Source organism: Malaclemys terrapin, chromosome 4, assembly GCF_027887155.1.
Source record: "Malaclemys terrapin pileata isolate rMalTer1 chromosome 4, rMalTer1.hap1, whole genome shotgun sequence".
In the NCBI taxonomy this organism is placed as follows: Eukaryota; Metazoa; Chordata; order Testudines; family Emydidae; genus Malaclemys; species Malaclemys terrapin.
In genome coordinates, this window is record NC_071508.1 from 107,432,549 (window position 1) to 107,453,216 (window position 20,668).

Consider the following 20,668-nt stretch of genomic DNA (forward strand, 5'->3'; position numbering starts at 1 on the left):
AGAGAAATACGCAATGAAGAAAGTGAAGTAAAGTATTTATGTGTCCTTACAAAAATACACATATACTTGATACATATATCCCTAACACGGCTTTTGCAGTTATTTGAAGCGTCTATGTGACAAACAACAAGACAAGAGTTTAAAAACCAATCACAAATGTTGGTTCAATCAGTGGTTTCTAGTGGTTAAAATCAAGGCATTTAAAGTGATGCTTTGGAATTATTCATTGCAAAAAAATTCTATTCTTTCAACAGGTTACTAATAAATGATGTCTGAGAACAAGCTTGTACTACCCTTAAGGTTCAATTGTTACCCAGAACACTACCTAATCTTGCTCCCCAGTGTTGCATTTTAACTCTAATTGCATGATCAAGCCAATAAATTGGACTCAAGGGACAAAAAGCACTATCAAGTACCTACCCTGACAAAACCAGAGGTTGTAAGAAAATGCACTTCAAATACAAGTAAGGCAAGACATGACAAGCGAGGGAGAGGTATCAAAGCTTGAAAGACAGTCATCAATACTGACAGATTACTGTAATTCTGGCTGTCAGGATGATCGATTTAAGCAGCATATGCCAATCAATACTCTCCCTCATTTACTGAACAACATTAGATATATAGTTAGGTAAGATGTCCCTGAGATAAGGCTCAAACTACATTTAACGAACATAAATAGCACAATTTATGCTTTGGAATTTTAGTCTTTTTTTTTTAAATGGAAATAAAACAGCTTACACAGCAGTACAATTATCCATACAAAATTTAGTTTACATAGTGAAAATTCAAAAAGATAAAACTATTTATAGGACTACTGCATCATCTGTAATTTATTTTAGAAATAGCTCAGTTTATAACATAAGATCCTAAAAGGATTTATTTGATTTTAGAATTTTTAAATATGATTTCTTATGAATTAAAATACATTTTCCTTTTCTTGGGTTTTCAAGAGGTTTGCTGTTCTGAGTACCTGAGCTGACTTTGGTTTACAGAAACCAAATCCTTCTGATATATTTCCTTCAAGTAGTCTTTTTTTATAACTACTCATTGTTTAAATGTCCTTTTGAAATCAATGACAAATGCATAAATAAACCAGTTTGTTCATCATAAAAAAAACTATAGAAAAATAGTTTGAACTTTTATTAGAGTTAAATGTAAAACAATTTTAACCCCACCTCTGCTCTCTAATATTTAGGTAATCTTATTTTAATGCAGAAAGTTGTACACTATGCTCGTTGCTTTGAAACTGGAATACCTGAATAAATTATTTAAAATAATCTGATATTAAATTAGCATACATCTTGGGATACTCCCAATTTTTAAGGGTAAATCAATTCTTATATTTCACATGTGAAACTAACTTATTTAATCTTGAACTAGTTAGAAGATGAGAAGAGTTTTTAGTACAATTTAGATGTGAAATAACTGTCAGATCTATCCATGACAATGTGCTAGTGAGTCTGGATAGAAAATACTTAACTGTTGTGATTTTTTGCTTGGACCTGGGAAGCAATTTCCTTCATGGCACAGTGGGATGGACTTTGGACATCCGGCCTTCCTTTGGCGCACCTCAGCAGGGATAGGGTGACCAGATGTCCCGATTTTTGGGTCTTTTTCTTATATGGGCTCCTATTACCCTCCACGCCCTGTCCTGATTTTTCACATTTGCTGTCTGGTCATCCTAAGCAGGGATCATCTGTTTGGATGATGTAGCATAAATCTACATACGCAATCTCTTATGATTAGGGATGGTGTGAATATTCACCTAAAATAACAGTATTGGAAATGCCCAGATGTGTGTCTGGGGCAAAAAATCAATACTGAAGACTTAAAATTATCTCTGTTGTCCATTCCCCTCCATCTGTGGTGGGGGAGTCAGTGATGTACATTTTACAACAGATATTTATGGCCCAAACTACACTGTACTTTTGAAATCCCACAGCCAAATCTTGGATGCTCTGGGTTTTCAGAAATATGGTGCAATTTGGTGAGTGTCCTAGAGGTGTACGGTAGTTTGAACAAAACTGCAGCAGCAAAATTCAGTGCAGGGGCAACTACAAGAGGATGCATACTTCCCCATTTTCAGGGGAGGTCACAGTGATCAGAGGTAGCCTCCAGAGCCATCCCTAGGGTATGACGAATTGGGGCAACTGCCCCGAGTCCCACACTTTGGGGGGCCCTGTGCTTTGTGAGGAGGCAGGTGGTGAGGTGAAGCGGGGCGGGAGTGAGGAGGAGCCCCCCTACCAACCTCTCTCTCACCCCAGCGCCTCCTGCTTGCTGGCGGGCCCCACTGATCAGTCCTCCCCATCCCTCCCAGCGCCTCCAGCCATCACCTGTTTTGTGGCATTAGAAGGTGCAGGTGGGGAGGGAGTGAGGGCGCAGCGCACTCAGGGGAGGGGGTGGATCTGGGCGGGGCAGAGGCGTGAAGATGCGGGGTGGGGCCTTGGGGAACCGGTGGAGCGGGGGCTGGGCCTGGATGGAGCACCCCCAGCAGATAGCAACTCGGCGCTTATGCCCCGGGCCCTGCACCTCCCTAGGGACGGCCCTGGTAGCCTGGGAACTCTTCTGTCACTATTTGGGGATGAAAGAGACAAAAACTACCCCTTATGACATTTATATTGGGTATTCAACTACTGATGCAAAATATATGATATTAATTGAATACAAAATGCTGATATTTTTCTGTCCTAGACTGGAGAAATATGGTAGCTGGAGGTTGGGGTAGGAGGAAAAAAGAAACTGGCATTAGTGAACCAGTGCCCTTCCCAACTTCTACTTTTATATTTCTATGTTAGTAGTTCCCATGTTTATGAAGAAACCTATGACTAGAATTGTGAACAATAAGCACTTCCAGATCACACAAGACAAAAAACCTCAGAGCATTGCAAGTTGTAGTTAAAGTTGTATTTTTAATTTTACATATTGAACATCATGCAGAAAAAAAATAAAGTGCTATAATATATATTTGTTAAAAAGTTATTGACTATTCACAAATGACAGCCTGAAAATTTACCAGATCAATATGAACTTTCCTTAATTAAATTAAAAAAAATCTGCCCCAGAACTTTAATGGTACAGAATTTCTCAGTTTATGATATATTATTACTTCACACCATTTTTATTTTTAAAATAAAAGTAAGATGGAGTTTAAAGCATGGAAAGATTATCTGAAGACAGATGTTAGTCTAAGAGGCACAACAAATATGAGATCTGTTTTCCTGCAAAGCCCTCTTCTGGGCAAATCAGTAGAAAGCATATCAAATAAATCAAGTAAGCCCCTCTTCATTAGAAGTTTGAATTTTACAAGCAACTTTGCAGTTTTTTCAACCTTGAAGTGAAACCTCAAAACATTATCTCATGAATAAAACAAGTGATGGAAACAGTAAGGACTCAAAATGAATATGAAAAAAAAAAAAAAAAAGATGTAGAGAGAAGAGTAATGTATTGGTGTACAAGGAAGATTTTTTCCGTTCTCATTAAAACAGCTATGTTGAAAGGCTAAAGGTTTGATAACAATGTTTCAACTATTAACTCTTCAGGAATATACTATAAAGAAAATGTAAGACCAGTTAGCCTCCAGGCAGAAACCAGGTGTTTATAAATAGAAAGATAGGAAAATAGTCTTTCCTAGCCTATCAACCCTGCTTTATATATCTTACTTTACTAATATTGCCTCCTTTTCCTTTTATTTTAAATTTTAGGCAGAATCCTTAAAGGACATTAGCCCACATTACAAAATCTCCAAAAACATTTTTCATGATTGTCACTCTCTCCTAGCAGAGAGCTGCAAGAGCAAGATCATGTTGTAGTTCAAGACCTTTATGCACTGGTGTGGAAAGATTCATACAGTGCCTATTTCCAACACACTTAAGTTGCTAGCACTGTAAGCCTCTTACGAGCAAAGTTTATCAAAGTAAACAAATTATTTATATTGAATGGCAAAGTTTTTGAGTCAAGAATAGAACTACTCCCTTTTCTGTAAACCTACATGCATGTTTTCTGAAACATTCTCTCCATGAAAGCTTATTTTTATATAATGGAGGCCCCCACCTTTCCTCTTCTAAGCAAGCAGGTGAGTAATGGGCTAACTCAGCAATCCAACAGCATTACATGTACTACCCCATGGATATAAAGATCCTAGATTGATCATTTGCTCTGATGGTGGCTGTAGCATACTAACAGTATGCTTAGCTGTTGGAGAGAGAGTGCCTTTCATTATTTTGCCAGCAACTTTTTTGGAGGATCCAAGAATGGCATTAGTGGCACTAAAAGGTGCTATACCAAACCTTATTTGTCCAAAAGACTGGCTTTTTGACACAAAGATTTGGGGAGTGGGCAATAAATGGGAATTCAGGGAACCAAGGATTTTTGGAGATCTAAGAAATTGAGGGGGATTGGGGGAACAACTAAAATAAGACTCTACATTCCTGATTGACCCAAAATGTGATTTTTAAAGGCTTCTGTATTGGCACTACGAATTGGAACAAACATCCTCTGACTTTACCAAATTCAGATTAGCTCACTGAACTGTATGGAAATCCTTGATCACATATTCTCACTGAAGATCCACAAATGAGCAAGACCACTCAATATCATCATGTTCTATGTACTGAACCTACCAACTGATAGGAAAAATCAGAAATTGTGGAGAGTTTGAACATTCCATTGTTCATGAGACATAAGCTGAACACCAGAAAAAAAAAAAAAAAAAAAAAAAAGATCTATACTTATATCATGCAAATACTGAACTTAAGCTTTCTAAGCAAGCTAGAAGACCTAGAACAAATCAACAGTAGATATGCAAGGGGTAATTTAACTACACTTCAAGGGAAATAGCCTCGCTAAGTAGTTGAAATTATTTAAAATCATGTTGATCTTGAGAGAGGAGACAAAGAAATAGTTTTTAAGGCTAGAAGAGACTATTATGATCATCTAGTCTGATCTCTTGCATAAACACAGGCGATAGACTCTAACCAAGTAATTTCTGCATCAATCCCATAACTGTTGTTTGAGCAACAACTTGTTTTAAAAAAAGATATCTGGTCTTGACTGAAAGGACTTCAGGTGATGAAGAATCCATCAGGTCCCTAATTATTCTAATGGCTCCTTACTGTTAAAAATTGTACCTACTTCTAGTCTGAATTTGTCTAGCTTCAGTTTCCAACCATTGGATCTTTTTCATACCTTATTCTTCTAGATTAAAGAGCCCTCTTCTATCAGAAATTTCTTCCTTGTATAGATATTTATAAAGACAAGATGGAGTGAGGTAATATCTTTTATTGGACTGACTTCTGTTTGAGACACACAGAACTCTTCTTCTGTGTCGCTGGAAAGCTTGTCTCTTTCACCAACAGAAGTTGGTCCAATAAAAGATATTACCTGATGTGATAAAGTCAGATTGGACACCTGAATCGAATTAAAACCTTTTAAAACCCCTCCTCTGGTGAGAGAAAGGGGAAAGAGAGGCAAGCTCCTTCCAGGCTAGTGGCAGCAGGGAAATAAGCTGCTCCAGGAGAAGCTGTGCTCCTTCCCATATGGAAAACAGCCAAACCTGAGTGCCTGCTAGGGGAAGGACTGACACCCCAAGGCAACCAGCAGGATGACACCCTGCACCAGCGAGGAGGCAGTGAAAGGGGCCCCCCTGGGTTTTTGTATTTATGAGACTGTTTCCTTTTTGTTTGCTGGAGGATCACCCGTTAGGCTAACCCTGAGGCCTACCCTGAAAATATCACCAAAGGAGCACAGAATGGGGAAGGCAAACCTGCCCTGAGTGGGGCTGATTACCCCAGGCCCATCATCACGAGAGGGGGAAGTGCTAAGTCTAGTGAGACGAAGGAGGTACCTTGCCACACTGACCCAACATGGTCCCAGGATTAGAGAGACAAACACAGCTATAACAATACTGTAAATTACAGTGGTAGGTATTTATAGACCATGCTCAAGTCACCTCAATCTTTTCTTGAATAAACTGAATAGACTGAGCTTCTTTAGTTTCTCACTACAAAGATATTTTCCAGATCCTGAGTCATTCTTGTAGCTCTTTTCTGAACCCTTCCCAGGTCTCTAATATCTTTTTTGAAGTGTGGACACCAGAACTGGAGACAGTATTCTAGTAAGAGTCTCATAAATGCCATATACAGAGGTAGTACCAGCTTCCAGCTCCTACTTGATATTCCCCTGATTACACATTCAAGGATCATGTTCAAGCTCTTAGTTACAGCACTGCACTGGGAATTCATATACAGTTGGTTAACTCCCATTAGAATAGCAAAAACATTTTCAAGGGTGATACCTATAATAAAATTCCAATTGCAAAGCAGTTACAGAAATCACACACACACACACACACACACACACACACGCGCGCATTTTGAAACAGTAAAACACAAAGTTACTGAAATCCTAGACAGTGACCCCAGACTCTTCCCTTCAGTCACCATTACTCTTTCAGGTTCCAATCCTGCAAAGACTTGCACAGAGTGCAATCCTACACATAGTGAGTAGTCCCAGCAAGCAAGCATGTGTTTGAATAACTGGGGCTCTAGAGACCTCCACCTTGGCTTTTTATATCACCAAAAAGCCCCTTCTGGATATGGAGAAGTACACAGCTGGGTATCACCTGACCAACAGTAATCCAAAAATGTCTTCCAGGTAGCATATACTACATACTGAATGGGGACATGGCATGGTGGGATGAATATCAGACTGGAGTCAGACTCCTGTGTTCTAATCATGGCTTTAAAATCAACTACTACAGTGGTTTTGAACAACTTTAACATCTCTCTCCCAATTTCTCCATCTTCAAAAAGGAGAGAATACTCAACTACAGGGCACAGCTGCCAACTTTCACATGGTAAATAAGTACCCCGACAAGCCAAAAACCAAGCTAATCCCATTTCAAGACAAGGCCAAAACAAGCCAATCCCTAAGAACCCCAACACTCTATATGACTAGATCTCCTCGGGGTGCAGTCTGGGACTGTGGTGGGCCTGCTGTGCACCCCTGACTCTCTCCCGCACTTGCTCCTGCTTGCCCCCGCTTGCCAGGAGTGGATTAAAAAAAAGAAGCAACAAGCTACAAGCCAAAAACTAGCCAACAAGCAACTCACAAGCCAATTAAGCCAAAAACAAGCCCAATTTCTGCGTTTTTTTCACGGGGTTGGCATGTCTGCTACCGGGTTTGAAGAACGTCTTTGACACTCATTTGCCAGAACACTGATCTAGTCTGTCATGACCTGCCCCCTCAAAACCCAGTCTAATTTAATTATTATTGCCCCATCTTCAATATCAATAAATCACAATGCTGCCCCCAATTAAATCTGCCCCTCCTGTCCAAACAAAACAAACAAACAAATAAAAATCAATTTGGTTCCCGCTACATCTTTGCAGGGCTCTGTTGTGCTGCAACCACCCCACTGCTGGACATGCATAAGGTCCTTGACCTATCATAAACCTCTCCACCTGGGCCCTCTGCTCCTCTCTCCTGATTACCCTCTGAAAAGTAAAGGCTCCAACTAGTCTCTCTCTTTCATCCTCTCCCCTCCTAAAAATTGACTAGTATGCGTGGGCCACTCTGCTCCGTCTTTATCCCTTTCCCTCCTTCTAAAGGAGCAGCAACAGGGCTATTCTGTCCTTCTCTTCTCCATAGAAGCAGGCAAGGGATTCACAGACCAATTCACCAGAGAAAACATTTTATTCATCCTGGGAAAGTAGGTATTTGAAGCCCTGCTCACATCCCTCACAGAGGTATCATGAAGATTAGATAATGAAAGTATTTGCATTTACAGTAGATAAAGCCTTTTATCTTCAAAGTATTATGAAGAGCAGTGAACACAACACATAATCCGAGCAGAGGCAGATGCCAATTCACACTATGTCACCAATTAATAATGAAGTCATTTAAAACCGGTACCCAGTACGTTGACACTTAATGTGCATGCTAAATGGGGTCACAAATTCCAACAACATACAGAGAATACCTTTCATACCAAAGCAATGCTAATGATTTAAAATGATAAACATCCATATTTAAATGGTGACCACTATATATAATAATGGTGTATTATATGTAGATAAGCAACTACAATTAGGAGCACAGAATCTGCAATCTTTGTAGGAATTCTTCCAGTATATATATAACCTTCAGTCCTGGATAATTTCAGGGCACTGAATTTACAAACCTGCAGGTTAAGTCTGTGGGATTTGTTATATGCACAACACTCCTCACAAAAGCTCAGATACACTGCTATTTTGCAGAGCACATAGAAGGTTATTTCAAGGCAAGTAACTTTCAACTGTCCACCCTGCATGGGTCAGTACATCCATAGGCCTCAGCTCTTTTAAGGTTAAATGACGGCAACACATTTGGAATTCCTAGTCCGAGACACAGGAAAAAATACAAAATCAGACCTCTTCAAAAGTGAAATAATGGTGCATCTGCATATCTATCAACAAAAACACTGCAGAAATGTCATTAAATGTGATCAATGTGATAGATCATCATCCATCTATAAATCTATATCATCATATGAAATGTGACAATAAAAGCAAAATTACACAACTACTACAAAGACAATTTCTAAAAGAATACGGAACATTTAAGTAATAGTCTACTGGCTGACAAATGCAAGGCAATAAATCTATACTGCAGTTAGAAGTTAATGTACAAAGTTGAAAAAAATCTTAATTCAAATTTTAACTCTCCTGTTCATTACTTAAAATAGATACAACAAGAACATACATTTATTAGTTCAAAAACAATAATAGTAGAAGTCAATCTTAGAAAGGGGAGAAATGTAAAAAAATAAACCATTTACTATGTAATGATATATATGGATAAAAGTATGTAGCTATATTAGATCAAGTGTTTTTTTTTTTTTTTTTAAAAGTGGACTAGTTTACCTCATGTTTTTATTTTCACTTCATGTTGTTCTGTAATCTTATTTTCTTAGGAGCTCCTTGTTCTGAAGTTTACAGAAATATAAAATTCCAACAGGAAAAGGTGATAAACTTTTCAGTCTTCTCTACAAAGACATGCCTATGCAACTCTGATGATGGCCTGGTGTTCTTAACTGTATTATACAACTATTTATCAGGTACCATAATAATCAAGCTAATAAGCAGCCATAATAGAAAGTAATTTTTCTCTTTTTGAAACAAAAACAATCTGGATTGAAAAACAAAATTACACAATGTTAACAATGAACAAATATCTACTTTCACTAAAGGAACAAGTTGCTAATAATACCACAAATCAGCTCTTTTTGGAAAAATCTGTATATGAAATGGACTTGTATGTGAAACCGTCATTCCTTATTTAATAGCACTAAAGGGTCTTCATTTGGCAATTTTAAAGCATTAATCTGAAGTTTCTTAAAAAAAAATCGGTTTAAAATATATTCTCTGAATTAAATTGATAGAAATCTAAGGTTTAAAAACAAAAACCCATGAGAAAAATATCTTTAGCCCTGAAAAGTCAATGTATGTTAAAACTGTACAGGTGAAAAGGATACAAATTTTGGTATAATGGAATCAGTGATTTCAGCGCTCGGCTTGCATTTATAGCTGTTGCACGAACCATAATAGGAAGAATTTTTCCATTAACAATAGCGCCATCGAAGAGTGGACCAAAGAATGGAACCTGAATCAGAAATTAATAAATTCAATCCTAATATGAAATCTCTGCATAACAATTAGAAATCAACATTAACAATGGAGAGCTCATCATTCTTTTTCTTCCTCATCTCTGGTTAATCACAACAATTATTTGTGATAGACCTATTCTTTCATGAAAATACATAGCCATTTAACTTGGTAACAGATAATTTTTCTGCATATTCTGTTTTAAGTAACCATTTGAACATTGTGTCTCATACAGGCTTATTTTCAACACTTTCTGCCAAAAGCCTAATAGTAAGTCATATATGTGACACTGATGAAGTTCAAAAGGCTAAGGGAGGGGAAATGATTACCCACTTAAAAAAAAAAAATTACATCTTTAGATACAGCATGAATCTGTAGTGTGGAACTATCTAAATGTGCACATAACTGTGTCATCTGACTATTATTGGATCTTTATCCACCACTCTCTTTTCCCCCATTTGTTGCTGTCATTTTTTATATCGTATCTACAATTAGACTGTATGCTTTTTGAAGCAGAAACCACACATGAAATCTTGACCCCCACTGAAGTCAATGGGAGTTTTGCTGTTGATTTGAAAAGGGCAAGGATTTTACCCCCATGTCTACTTTGTGTGCGTACTGTACTTAGCACACTTTGGTAGATAAGTACATGAATAATAAAATCAGTCTGAATGCTTTTTGCTTATACATTAAACAAATTCAAAATAAAAAAGTATGATTACAGGTGGAAGGCCTGATTCCCTATTTGCTCTCATGTGTTTCCTTCATTGCAGTATTTATCATGCTAACTTCATGTGAAACTCACTGATGTCAAATCTTGCATTTGTGTGTACATAATAGATTGATACATGGCTAACTACCAGATATGTCTGCAAATTCAGGCTTTGCATACACAAACTTATAAGCACAGTTCTAGAAGTTAGGCTGAGACTAGCAGAAAGTTTGGGGATATACATATATTAAGGACCAAAAGCCCACAGAATTATCTGGCTCTAATATTTTGACATTATATTTTTCACTGACCAGTTAGCATCTGGGACTCCCCCATCACTCTGGAGCAGCTGTGTGTGGACCTCTGGGGATCTGTGGAGCACTTGCTGGTGTTTCACAGATAGAGGGCTTGTTACACAGTGCTGGGTCTCAAGTAAGAAGAGACCCAACACTTTGTTTTTAGCTACTAAATAGCATCAAAAAAAGCAAAAATATATAAAATACCTTCCTTTTTGAGTATGTAAACAATTGCTGTAGTTGCCACCACAAGGATTTTATATGACTGTAAAAAGGAAGAGAGGTGGTCTATATGTGATCATAAATGGGAGAGATACCCAATAGGCAATCTGTCTGCTAAGATGTGATCCACACTACAAAAGAGTTTTAGTGCACTATTTTTGCCATTACTCAATTTTGAGAATCTTGAAGTTATCTAGTTTGATTGGTGAAGTCATTCATTTTCCATTTAATGGAAGATGCTATTAGGGCAAGGATGTTCCCTTCTTACTTAAAGCAATTAAAAATAGTAATAAAATATGGCAATAATGCAACCCCTCATACTTTCAAGTAAGAGAAAAATGTAGTTTTAATTAAAATGTGTGCATCCTTGGTAGTACCATACCATTTATGGCATTAGTTTTATCCTGAATACCATATGAATGCCACTACCATACCACACTCAGTGCCATATGGTTGACTTCATATTTCTCTCATGTAGCTTATTAGTATTCATATTTATAGTAAACGAAATCCAGTGTTGTAAAACACAAATCTGTAAATCCATGCAACTGACATCACACCTAAGAATTAAGCGATCCAACCATTCATTGCAGCTTCTTGTCCAACAGCTGCTCAATCCACATTGAATGGTCAATCTGGTGCCGTTAAAGAGCATGGCTATGAGACAGGGAGGCAACCACACTAAGTCCCGAGTTCAACAAAATATTTAAGCATATGTCTTACTTTAAGCAAGACAAATAGACCCTTTAAAGCCAACATGCTTAAATACCTTTCTGAATCTGGGCCTGAATTCCTGTGTGGCAATCTAAAGGAAAGGTAGAAATGGCTGAGAGAGGAAGGAAAGGAAAGTGGTAATACTGAATGGAGCAAAGAGGAAGAGGTAGCCAGCTCAGGACAAAGAACTAGGATTTAGATTCATGTGCTAATACAATACAATACAAATCTAACAAACCAGACTAAATTTAATTTAATCTAATCTCAGAGTTCAAGTGACTACATAAAATACTCTAACCTTTGTTGTTGCAGTTTATATTAGTTATCAGAACTGCTTGATGGGATTATGGGCCTTTTGTTCACAGTTGCTTATTTTCCTCTCTACACCGCACTCAGTACACATGACTTATCTTGTAGCTATTTTACTACTGTCATTATTAAAGAAGGATTACCTTGTTGAATTAATATGTCACACCATAAAAAACAGCAACATATATTTAAACAACCTAAAAGTTAGTCAACACATGAGGGGAAAACAAAAGAAATGTCTACCTCTGGTTTTTTCATGATCTGGATACTGAACATGTGATTTTTCATTGGATAGATAACAATAAGAACATCACCGAATTCTGTAGGAATTATTCCTCTCCTGTAGTCTCGAGTATGCTCTGACCAGATAATGTGCACTTCGTCATTTCCTAAATGTCTTAGCTGGAAAAAGAAGGGAAAAACAAAATAATTTTTAACAGCTGAGTACACAGTACTGCAGCTGTACAGATATAGCCAAGGCTTGTATTCCAAATGACAATGAACTGAAGAAGAATCTGTGGGGTGCAGAGAGAGGACACATCCAAACCACATTGCAATGTCCCTGATTTAGATGCAAGTCAAAGCAAACATTCTCAATTAGGTCTGTTTAGTATGTTGATGTCAGGTATAACTTTTTTTAAATGAACAGCTGTGACAATATAGAATATTTCCAAGTTAAATCTACAATTTTCCCTAATAAAATTGGTAGAAGATGCTCAGTGGCTTGTATTTGACTTACCAAAATACTTTAAATCTTCACACCAAGATTAATAGGGACTAAGTTTGTAAGTGTGAAATCTTTCTATATCAATTCTCAAAAGCAGTTTGAATGAATCTGTGGCTACAATATCTGTATTTGAGGAATCTGGAACTTTGCTCTTCTTGCCAGATTGGAAATGGGCTACCATCAAATAAAATAATCAGAGAAAAATGTAATCTGGATTTTCCATGGCTCCAAAAACACACTGAAACTAAGTATTTATTTTTTCTTGAAGCCTGAATACCCTTGCAAATTTTCAATGGCCAGAAGTTTCAAAATGTGCACCCCTGAAACCATTCGGAACAAAAATATACTAGGTTAAAAGAAATACTTTTAACTCATTTAGGATGTGACTTTCAAAACTGCTCACGATTGGCTGAACTCTTCCATTAAGTCAGTGGCAAACTCCAATCATCTTTCATGAAAGTAGAATTAGGCCAATGATGACCACTTTTGAAAATCTCAATCTTATGCTCCAAAATTCACCTTCTGTTAAAATGTGTTCTTTTCTGAAAAGAAATTGTAAAAATGGCATGAGGTGGCTCCATGTTATTATTTCTCAAGGGATTTCCTGATCTAATGTGTTCAGTGTACAGATAAAATGATGTTTCCTCCCACTAAGTGACAGCCCTGAAAACTCAACCTGGCATCTGAGAAAGCGAACTGCTTTCCCTCTCGCACATCACCACCAATAACAAAGGTTGTATGTGACAAATTAAGTCTTCAGTTACACCTTTTCAATCCCATATTATACCACAGATGACATTTCTGTTGGCCCATTGCCTTCATTTAGCTTACACAGCGTTACCTGTAAACTATTTTGTAAACTATTCTGTTGATGCTACTCAAGGAACAGAATCCAACTCACTCTTTGAACTGTGTTGGCTCTGCATTGATAAGAGTAAGAAGTAGTCAGCAGATACTACCCCGAACAAAACAAAGCAAAACAAAACAACAAACACACACACACACACGTTAAATAAGAAAGGGCCTCTTTTACACAGTCATTTTAAGAGCATATCTGTACTTTAAATAAAAGTAAAACCTATGCAGCATCTCTGGATAATAAACAGATACCACTGAGTAGAGGATGATTTAACAATATAACCTACAAACCTCCTAGACTACTACTTAGGATTTACTTAAAAGGGGGTAAATTTTAGGGCCTAAACAGGTTGTTAGTGGCCTTCTTTGCATTATTACAAGTTTGTGCTGTTCTCTGTTGGTTTGTAACTGGATATAAGAGTTTTTAAAATAAAGACTCAGTGAAAAGCGACACTCACATTTCTAGCAGACATGGAGGATGTTCTTGTGGCCCAGTACTGTACTGAACCTACATCTCCGAGGTCTCAATTCCTGACTCTGACACAGACTTCTTGTATGATCCTGAACAAGTCAATTCTCTCTCAGGGCTACATAAAACAGTTACTTACCCTAGAGGATGTGTTGTCCACACGGAGTTGCACTCTGATGTGCGTGTGCCCCATGCACACAAGATGATTTTTTTTTTTGTCCATGGGGGCCACACCTGCACCTTAGCACTCCTTATAACAGAGTGTATAAAGGGTGAGGTAGCTGAAACCCACACTCAGTTCCTTCAGTCAGAATCTCATAGGAGCAGGACTCTGATTAGCAGGAAAGGAAGGCAGACTATGGAATCTGTGTGAACATATCTTGAAGAAGCACAGTTACTGTAGGGTAAGCTGTGGTTCTCTCTTCTTCTAGTGAGTGTCCAAACAGATTCCACTCTTGGTGACTGTAGCAGGGTGGACACCTGCTCCGGCCTGGAAGGGCCTGAGATGGCCCAGGGAGTAGGCAGTGTGAAGGCTGAGCTGATTAGGGGAAGTGGCTGCAGCTGGGGCCACGCCCCAAACAGCCTCAGCAGGCCCTATAAAGGCTGGGAGCCAGGAGCTCAGGGAAGAGTCTCTCTCTGCCTTCAGAGAGAGAAGGGCCTGGCTGCAGGGGGCTAGACAGGGTACCTGAGTGGAGCAGGGCTGGGGAAAGGCTGAGGAGCTGGGGAGCTCCAGCCTGGATAGCCCCAGGCTGCGGCCTGGTAATAGGCCAAGGGGTACTGGGGGTTGCAGAGGGCAGCCCAGGGCTAGGCCAAGGCAGCAAGTTCAAACCCAACTTTGCCGATGATGAGTGGCCTATACTGCAGTCTGCCCCAGAGAGTGGGGGCTAGCTGGTGACTGGCAGTGGCCTTATCCTGAGGTGAGGTGGGGTTAGTGGGTGGGGGTTCCCCTGGGAGGGGAGACCTAGCATATGTATGGGTATTGCCAGGGGGCAGCACCCAGAGCAAGGGGCACCGGGGTCCTGGGTGGGACACGGGGGCCAGAGAAGAGGAAAGGCGGATCACTGGCCTGCAGAGGGCGCTCCAGAGGCTGGTGAGCTAATTCCCTGGACGACCAGCAGGAGGCGCCGCAGGGGTGAGTCCGGACCCTCTTACAGTGACCTACAAGCAATTGCCTAGAAGTGGATTAGAGGAGTTCTATTTGAACGAAGATTGTAAGAATGCCTTACCAAAGCTAGCATCTGATCTGGATTGCTTGTACCAGGCAATAGTGAATGGTAAATCATAGAATCATAGAAATGTAGGACTGGAAGGGACCTCGCTAGGTCATCTAGTCCAGACACCTCCACTAAGGTAGGACTAAGTATTATCTAGACCAGGGGTAGGCAACCTATGGCACGTGTGCCGAAGGCGGCAGGCAAGCTGATTTTCAGTGGCGCACTCACTGCCCAGGTCCTGGGGGCTCTGCATTTTAAATTTAATTTTAAATGAAGCTTCTTAAAAATTTTAAAAACCTTATTTACTTTACATACAATAGTTTACATACAATATATTATAGACTTATAGAAACAGACCTTCTAAAACTTAAAATGTATTATTGGCACGCAAAACCTTAAATTAGAGTGAATAAATGAAGACTCGGTACACCACTTCTGAAAGGTTGCCGACCCCTGATCTAGATCATCCCTGATAGCAGTTTGTCTACCGTGTTCTTAAAAAAAACCCCAATGACTGAGATTCCACAACCTCCCTAGGCAATTTTTCTAGTGCTTAACTACCCTTACAGTTAGGAAGCAATGTCTGACATTGTTGCAATTTAAGCCTCATCACTCCTTGTCCTGTCCTCAGCAGTTAAGGAGAACAATTTATCATCTTTTCTTTTTAACAACCTTTTACGTATTTGAACACTACCATATCCCCTCCCCCCATCATCTCTTCTCCAGATTAAACAAACCCATTTTTTTTTTTCAGTCTTTTCAATCCAATGCATGGATCAAGCTTCATGTTGCTGCCATACATCTCTCGGATATGGGGGATGTAAAGTGCAGAGGTCACTTTAGTTCTAGTGGAATGATCCCCAATACATCCAGGGGAATTTTCTTAATCAAATGGTTAACAAGTCCTATTACAGTCAGACCCACCTAGTCTCTGTGGTGACATGGGTTGTCCCTTAATCCTCTCAACAAATGCCATAAAGAGTAAAGGCATACACCTGAATGGCCTAGTCCTATGCAAATAAAAGGACAATGCTCTTACAACACTGAGCATGTGGAATTTTATTTCATCTTGGAAAGAGCAGTTTATGGAAGAAAACGGGGAGATAATTGACTGATCGATGTGAAAATTGGAAACTACCTTAGGCAGAAAAGTTGGGTGAGGCCTCAGAGTGGCGCTGTCCTTGTGAAAGATCATATATGGGGGACCTGCCATGAAAGCCTAGATCTCTTCCATCTTCCTACCTGATATGATGGCTACCAGAAAAACTGTCTTCATTAACAGGTAGTAGAAAGAGCAGGTAGCATAGGCTCAAATGTGGACCCATCAAGTCCTGTTAAGGTCCCAGAAAAAAGAGGGTTTCTTGACTGGTGGGAAAGCATGAATTGAGGTCTCTTAGAAATGTCATCTTTGTGGGATGTGAGAAGACTCTGTGATCTTGGGCAGACAGATGATTATCACAGATTGCTGCCAGGTGCATGCTTATTGAGCTGAAGGACAATCCCAATTGCTTTAGTTAAAGTAGATAGTCCAATACTGATTAAAGCTTCAATGGTGAGTTGTTGCTGAAATGCCAAAATAGAAAACTGTTTGAAATCTGGTTGAAGGTTTTCTGCTTTACAGCAAAATGTCTTGAATGGTAGCAGAACAGTTTCTCTGTGTATATCCATCCATTTAACATCCAGGCTGTCAAGTCTAGGGACACTGGGTCAAGGTGTAGGATCCAAGCACTATCCTGGGAAAACAGGTTGCGGCAGGACATATAGGTTACCTGTGTTCATAGTGACAGTCAGTTAATCTGAATACCAGAATTGTGTGGTCCATACCTGAACTATCATGATAATGTGATTGGCACCTTGTCTCAGCTTCCTGGAGCCCATGGTATATGAGAGGTGTCCATGAGGGAGCCCAGGGTTGGGCACTCTCTGGAATAGAACATGTAGAATTTGTTTTTCTAAAATATTGCAAATGAGTCCACATTTTGGAAACCCCCATCTATACATACCATATGATGGGGGCTAATTTAGCTACAACTAATCAGGAAAGAGATCTTGGAGTCATTGGGGATAGTTCTCTGAAGACGTCCACGCAGTGTGCAGCAGCAGTCAAAAAAAGCAAACCGGATGTTAGGAATCATTCAAAAAGGGATAGAGAATAAGACCGAGAATATCTTATTGCCCTTATATAAATCCATGGTACACCCACATCTTGAATACTGCGTACCGATGTAGTCTCCTCATCTCAAAAAAGACATACTGGCATTAGAAAAGGTTCAGAGAAGGGCAACTAAAATGATTAGGGGTTTGGAATGGGTCCCATATGAAGAGAGATTAAAGAGGCTAGGACTTTTCAGCTTGGAAAAGAGGAGACTAAGGGGGGATATGGCAGAGGTATATAAAATCATGAGTGGTGTGGAGAAAGTGAATAAGGAAAAGTTATTTACTTGTTCCCATAATATAAGAACTAGGGGTCACCAAATGAAATTAATGGGCAACAGGTTTAAAACAAAATAAAAGGAAGTTCTTCACACAGCGCACAGTCAACTTTGCCTGAGGAGTTCGTGAAGGCCAGGACTAGAAGAGGGTTTAAAAAACTAGATAAATTCATAGAGGTTAAGTCCATTAATGGCTATTAGCCAGGATGGGTAAGGAATGGTGTCCCTAGCCTCTGTTTGTCAGAGGGTGGAGATGGATGGCAGGAGAGAGATCACTTGATCATTACCTGTTAGGTTCACTCACTCTGGGGCACCTGGCATTGGCTACTGTTGGTAGACAGGATACTGGGCTGAATGGACCTTTGGTCTGACCCAGTATGGCCATTCTTACGTTCTTATCACTTACATTCTTATCAGCTGAAACTCACTACCAAATACCAATGAGCCCCTTGTTCTCGTGCACTGGGATGCTGTTAGGTCACAAGGTAGTTGCGAAAAGATGTCTTGGAAGTGGATCCCAAGTGTTCCAACCAAATTCTCGATAAGCGAGTCAAAACGGGATCTTGCCTGGTGCCTTAGATTGTGGGGCAAGCCAAGGACAAGGCAGATGGTCACCTCAAGTGAAATCATTAACTTCCTTAGGGTCTCCGAGGACCATTTCTGTGTCTAATATTGAGACAGTAGTCTCTGTCTTAAAATGATTTTTTGCCTTTGATGTTTCCTCTTTGGGGCTGTGACATATAGCCCTAAGAACCTTATGAATGCCCTAGAGTCTTTTAGTATATGGAGTGCTTCATCCATGCCACTATTAAAGAGCTCACTGCCTTCAAATGGTGGTCTCCTATAATGGCTTGGACCTCCCTCCAAGACTGCTGCAATCTTCTCATTGCCGCAGCAATGTCCATTGTCCTGTCTGCAGCATCTGATGCATCAAGTGTAGCCTCTAACACTGTTCAGGCTGTGAGTTGGCCCTCATGAGGGATTTCAGTTCTTCATTCTGGTCCTTCAGTGGCCTCTCTATGAAGTTAGAAAGTCTGCCCAAAGCAGGACATTGTATTTCAAAAGCAATGATAATTTGCTACTTTTATTTGCAGACTTGCTGAGAAATATATTTTCCTCCCAAAGAGATCTAATTTCTTTGGGTTGTTCTCCCAAGAAGTAGATTTGGGTTGCTCTGGTTGCTATGATTCTTCTTGAGTTGCTTGAACCACGAAAATATTGGGGGAAAAGATGTTGACAGAAATATTCGTCTGGTGCAGATACAGAGTCCTCAAGTGACCGAAGTCAAAGTCTCAGTTGGTGTCAAGGATGTGGGCAGTATTGTAGTGATGGGTCTTGGTACAGAAGTATTCAGTGCCATGGTTCTCAGTGCAGAGGCAGACAGTACCAAAGTACTCTGTGCTAGGAGATTTGGTGTCATGGTCAGTGACTTGCTGATGGTACTGGAGGCAGTATGGTTCTTGGCGTGGGAAAGACCACTGGCGCTGGCTTGGGTTTCGATGCAGGCACACAGAGATAGGACACCATTTCTTTAGGTATTTAGAAGAGTAAGCCTTAGGGAAGGCTTTCCATCCCCCATTTAGGTGCCTGTCCTGATCCCCAGAGCGATGTCCTTACAGACCCTTTCTGAAGACGTCACCAATGCCACTGATGAATGGGGCTTATGAGGTTTCACAGGAGCCTGGGGTGGTGTCTTGGCTCACCAGGACATTCAGTCCATGGGATGCGCCGGTACCTAGAGCTTCTTGGAAGGTCTGCTGGGGTCCAGTGGAGCTTGCGTGGACACTTCCAGGCGGAAGAGTTTCAGTTTTGCCTTTCTTGCAGCAGTTTAACACACACAAAGGACACAAGGCACAGTCAACCTGTAGAACTCATTGCGAGGGAATATTGTGAAGGCAAAAGAATTAGATAAGTTCTTGGAGAATAGGTCCATGAATGGCTATTAGCCAAGATGGTCAGGGATGCAATGCCATGCTCTGGGTATCTTAGCCATTGCCTGCCAGAAGCTGGGAATGGACGACAGGGGATGGATCAATCGATAATTGCCCTGTTTTGTTCATTCCTTCTGAAACACCTGGCATTGGCCGCTGTTGGAAGACAGTATACTGGGCTAGATGGACCACTGGGGTCTGACCCAGTATGCCCATTCTTATGTTCTTCTGATTTTTGAATCCTCTTGGAGAAGGACTTGTAAACTGGTCAGTGCTCCAAAGCACAACTTTCTTTCAGGCAGTATGGGCATTGGGAGTGTCCATCATTCACCAACATTGCTGCTTCAGAGGAGAAGCAAATCTTGAACCCCTGCAACTTGAAGTCAAACATTTTACATTCTTGTAGGGAGTAGGCCCTTGTACAAGGGAAAGGAAACCTATCACTACTCTGAATAAACCTAAAGTTTTGGAGGTTTTTTTTTTAAGCCAGTAGGCAAAGAAAATTTATCTAAGTTAACTAACTACAGAAATGAACCAGCTCAGAGCAAGGGATGTGGACTTTACAAGGTTTTGTCTTGCTGCCATAGGTGGTAAGAAGAAAATTAGTGAGTTGTGGCTTCCCCAGCCTTTATACTCTCTGCTATAGGGAGTGAGAGGGTGCTCAGGGTGCATGTGTGGCCCCAACAGACACAGCTATTTAAAATAATCCAATCTTCTGTGCCTAGGATGCAAATGCACCTAGAGTGGAATCCATGTGGACAATCCCTCAAAGATTAGATTTATAAATTGTCATAGCATAATTGAAGTCAATGGAGTTATGAAAATTTACACCAGATGAGGATGTGGCCCTTTGTGCCTCAGTTCCCCACTTGAAAATTGGGGTAATAACGCTTCCCGCCCCCATACTTTGTCTTGCCCATTTAGATCGTAAGCTCTTCAGGACGGAGACTGTCTCTTATGTGCATGAACAGTGGCTAGCATAATGGAACCCCAATCTGAGTTGGGGATTAAAGGCACGACCATATACAAATGATTAAACAATAGAAAGATATGCTGTAGCTGAAATGGATAAATTATGCTTTGAACCCCTTCTCCATTGTTAAAAATAAGTAAAAATACTCAACAATTTGGAAAAGCCAAGTT

General features: G+C 40.0%; 1 protein-coding gene across 3 annotated transcripts in view; it reads right to left on the reverse strand.

The window, feature by feature from the left end:
* RALGAPA1 (Ral GTPase activating protein catalytic subunit alpha 1) overlaps positions 1-20,668 on the reverse strand; it is a 245,567-nt gene that overhangs the window by 33,640 nt on the left and 191,259 nt on the right. For all 3 annotated transcript variants that reach the window (XM_054025345.1, XM_054025347.1, XM_054025346.1), the window contains 2 exons: positions 12,138-12,296; positions 9,512-9,639 (listed from right to left, as the gene is read on the reverse strand). In XM_054025345.1, coding sequence (XP_053881320.1) covers positions 9,512-9,639; positions 12,138-12,296 — 287 coding nt within the window. The remainder of the gene's footprint in view (positions 1-9,511; positions 9,640-12,137; positions 12,297-20,668) is intronic.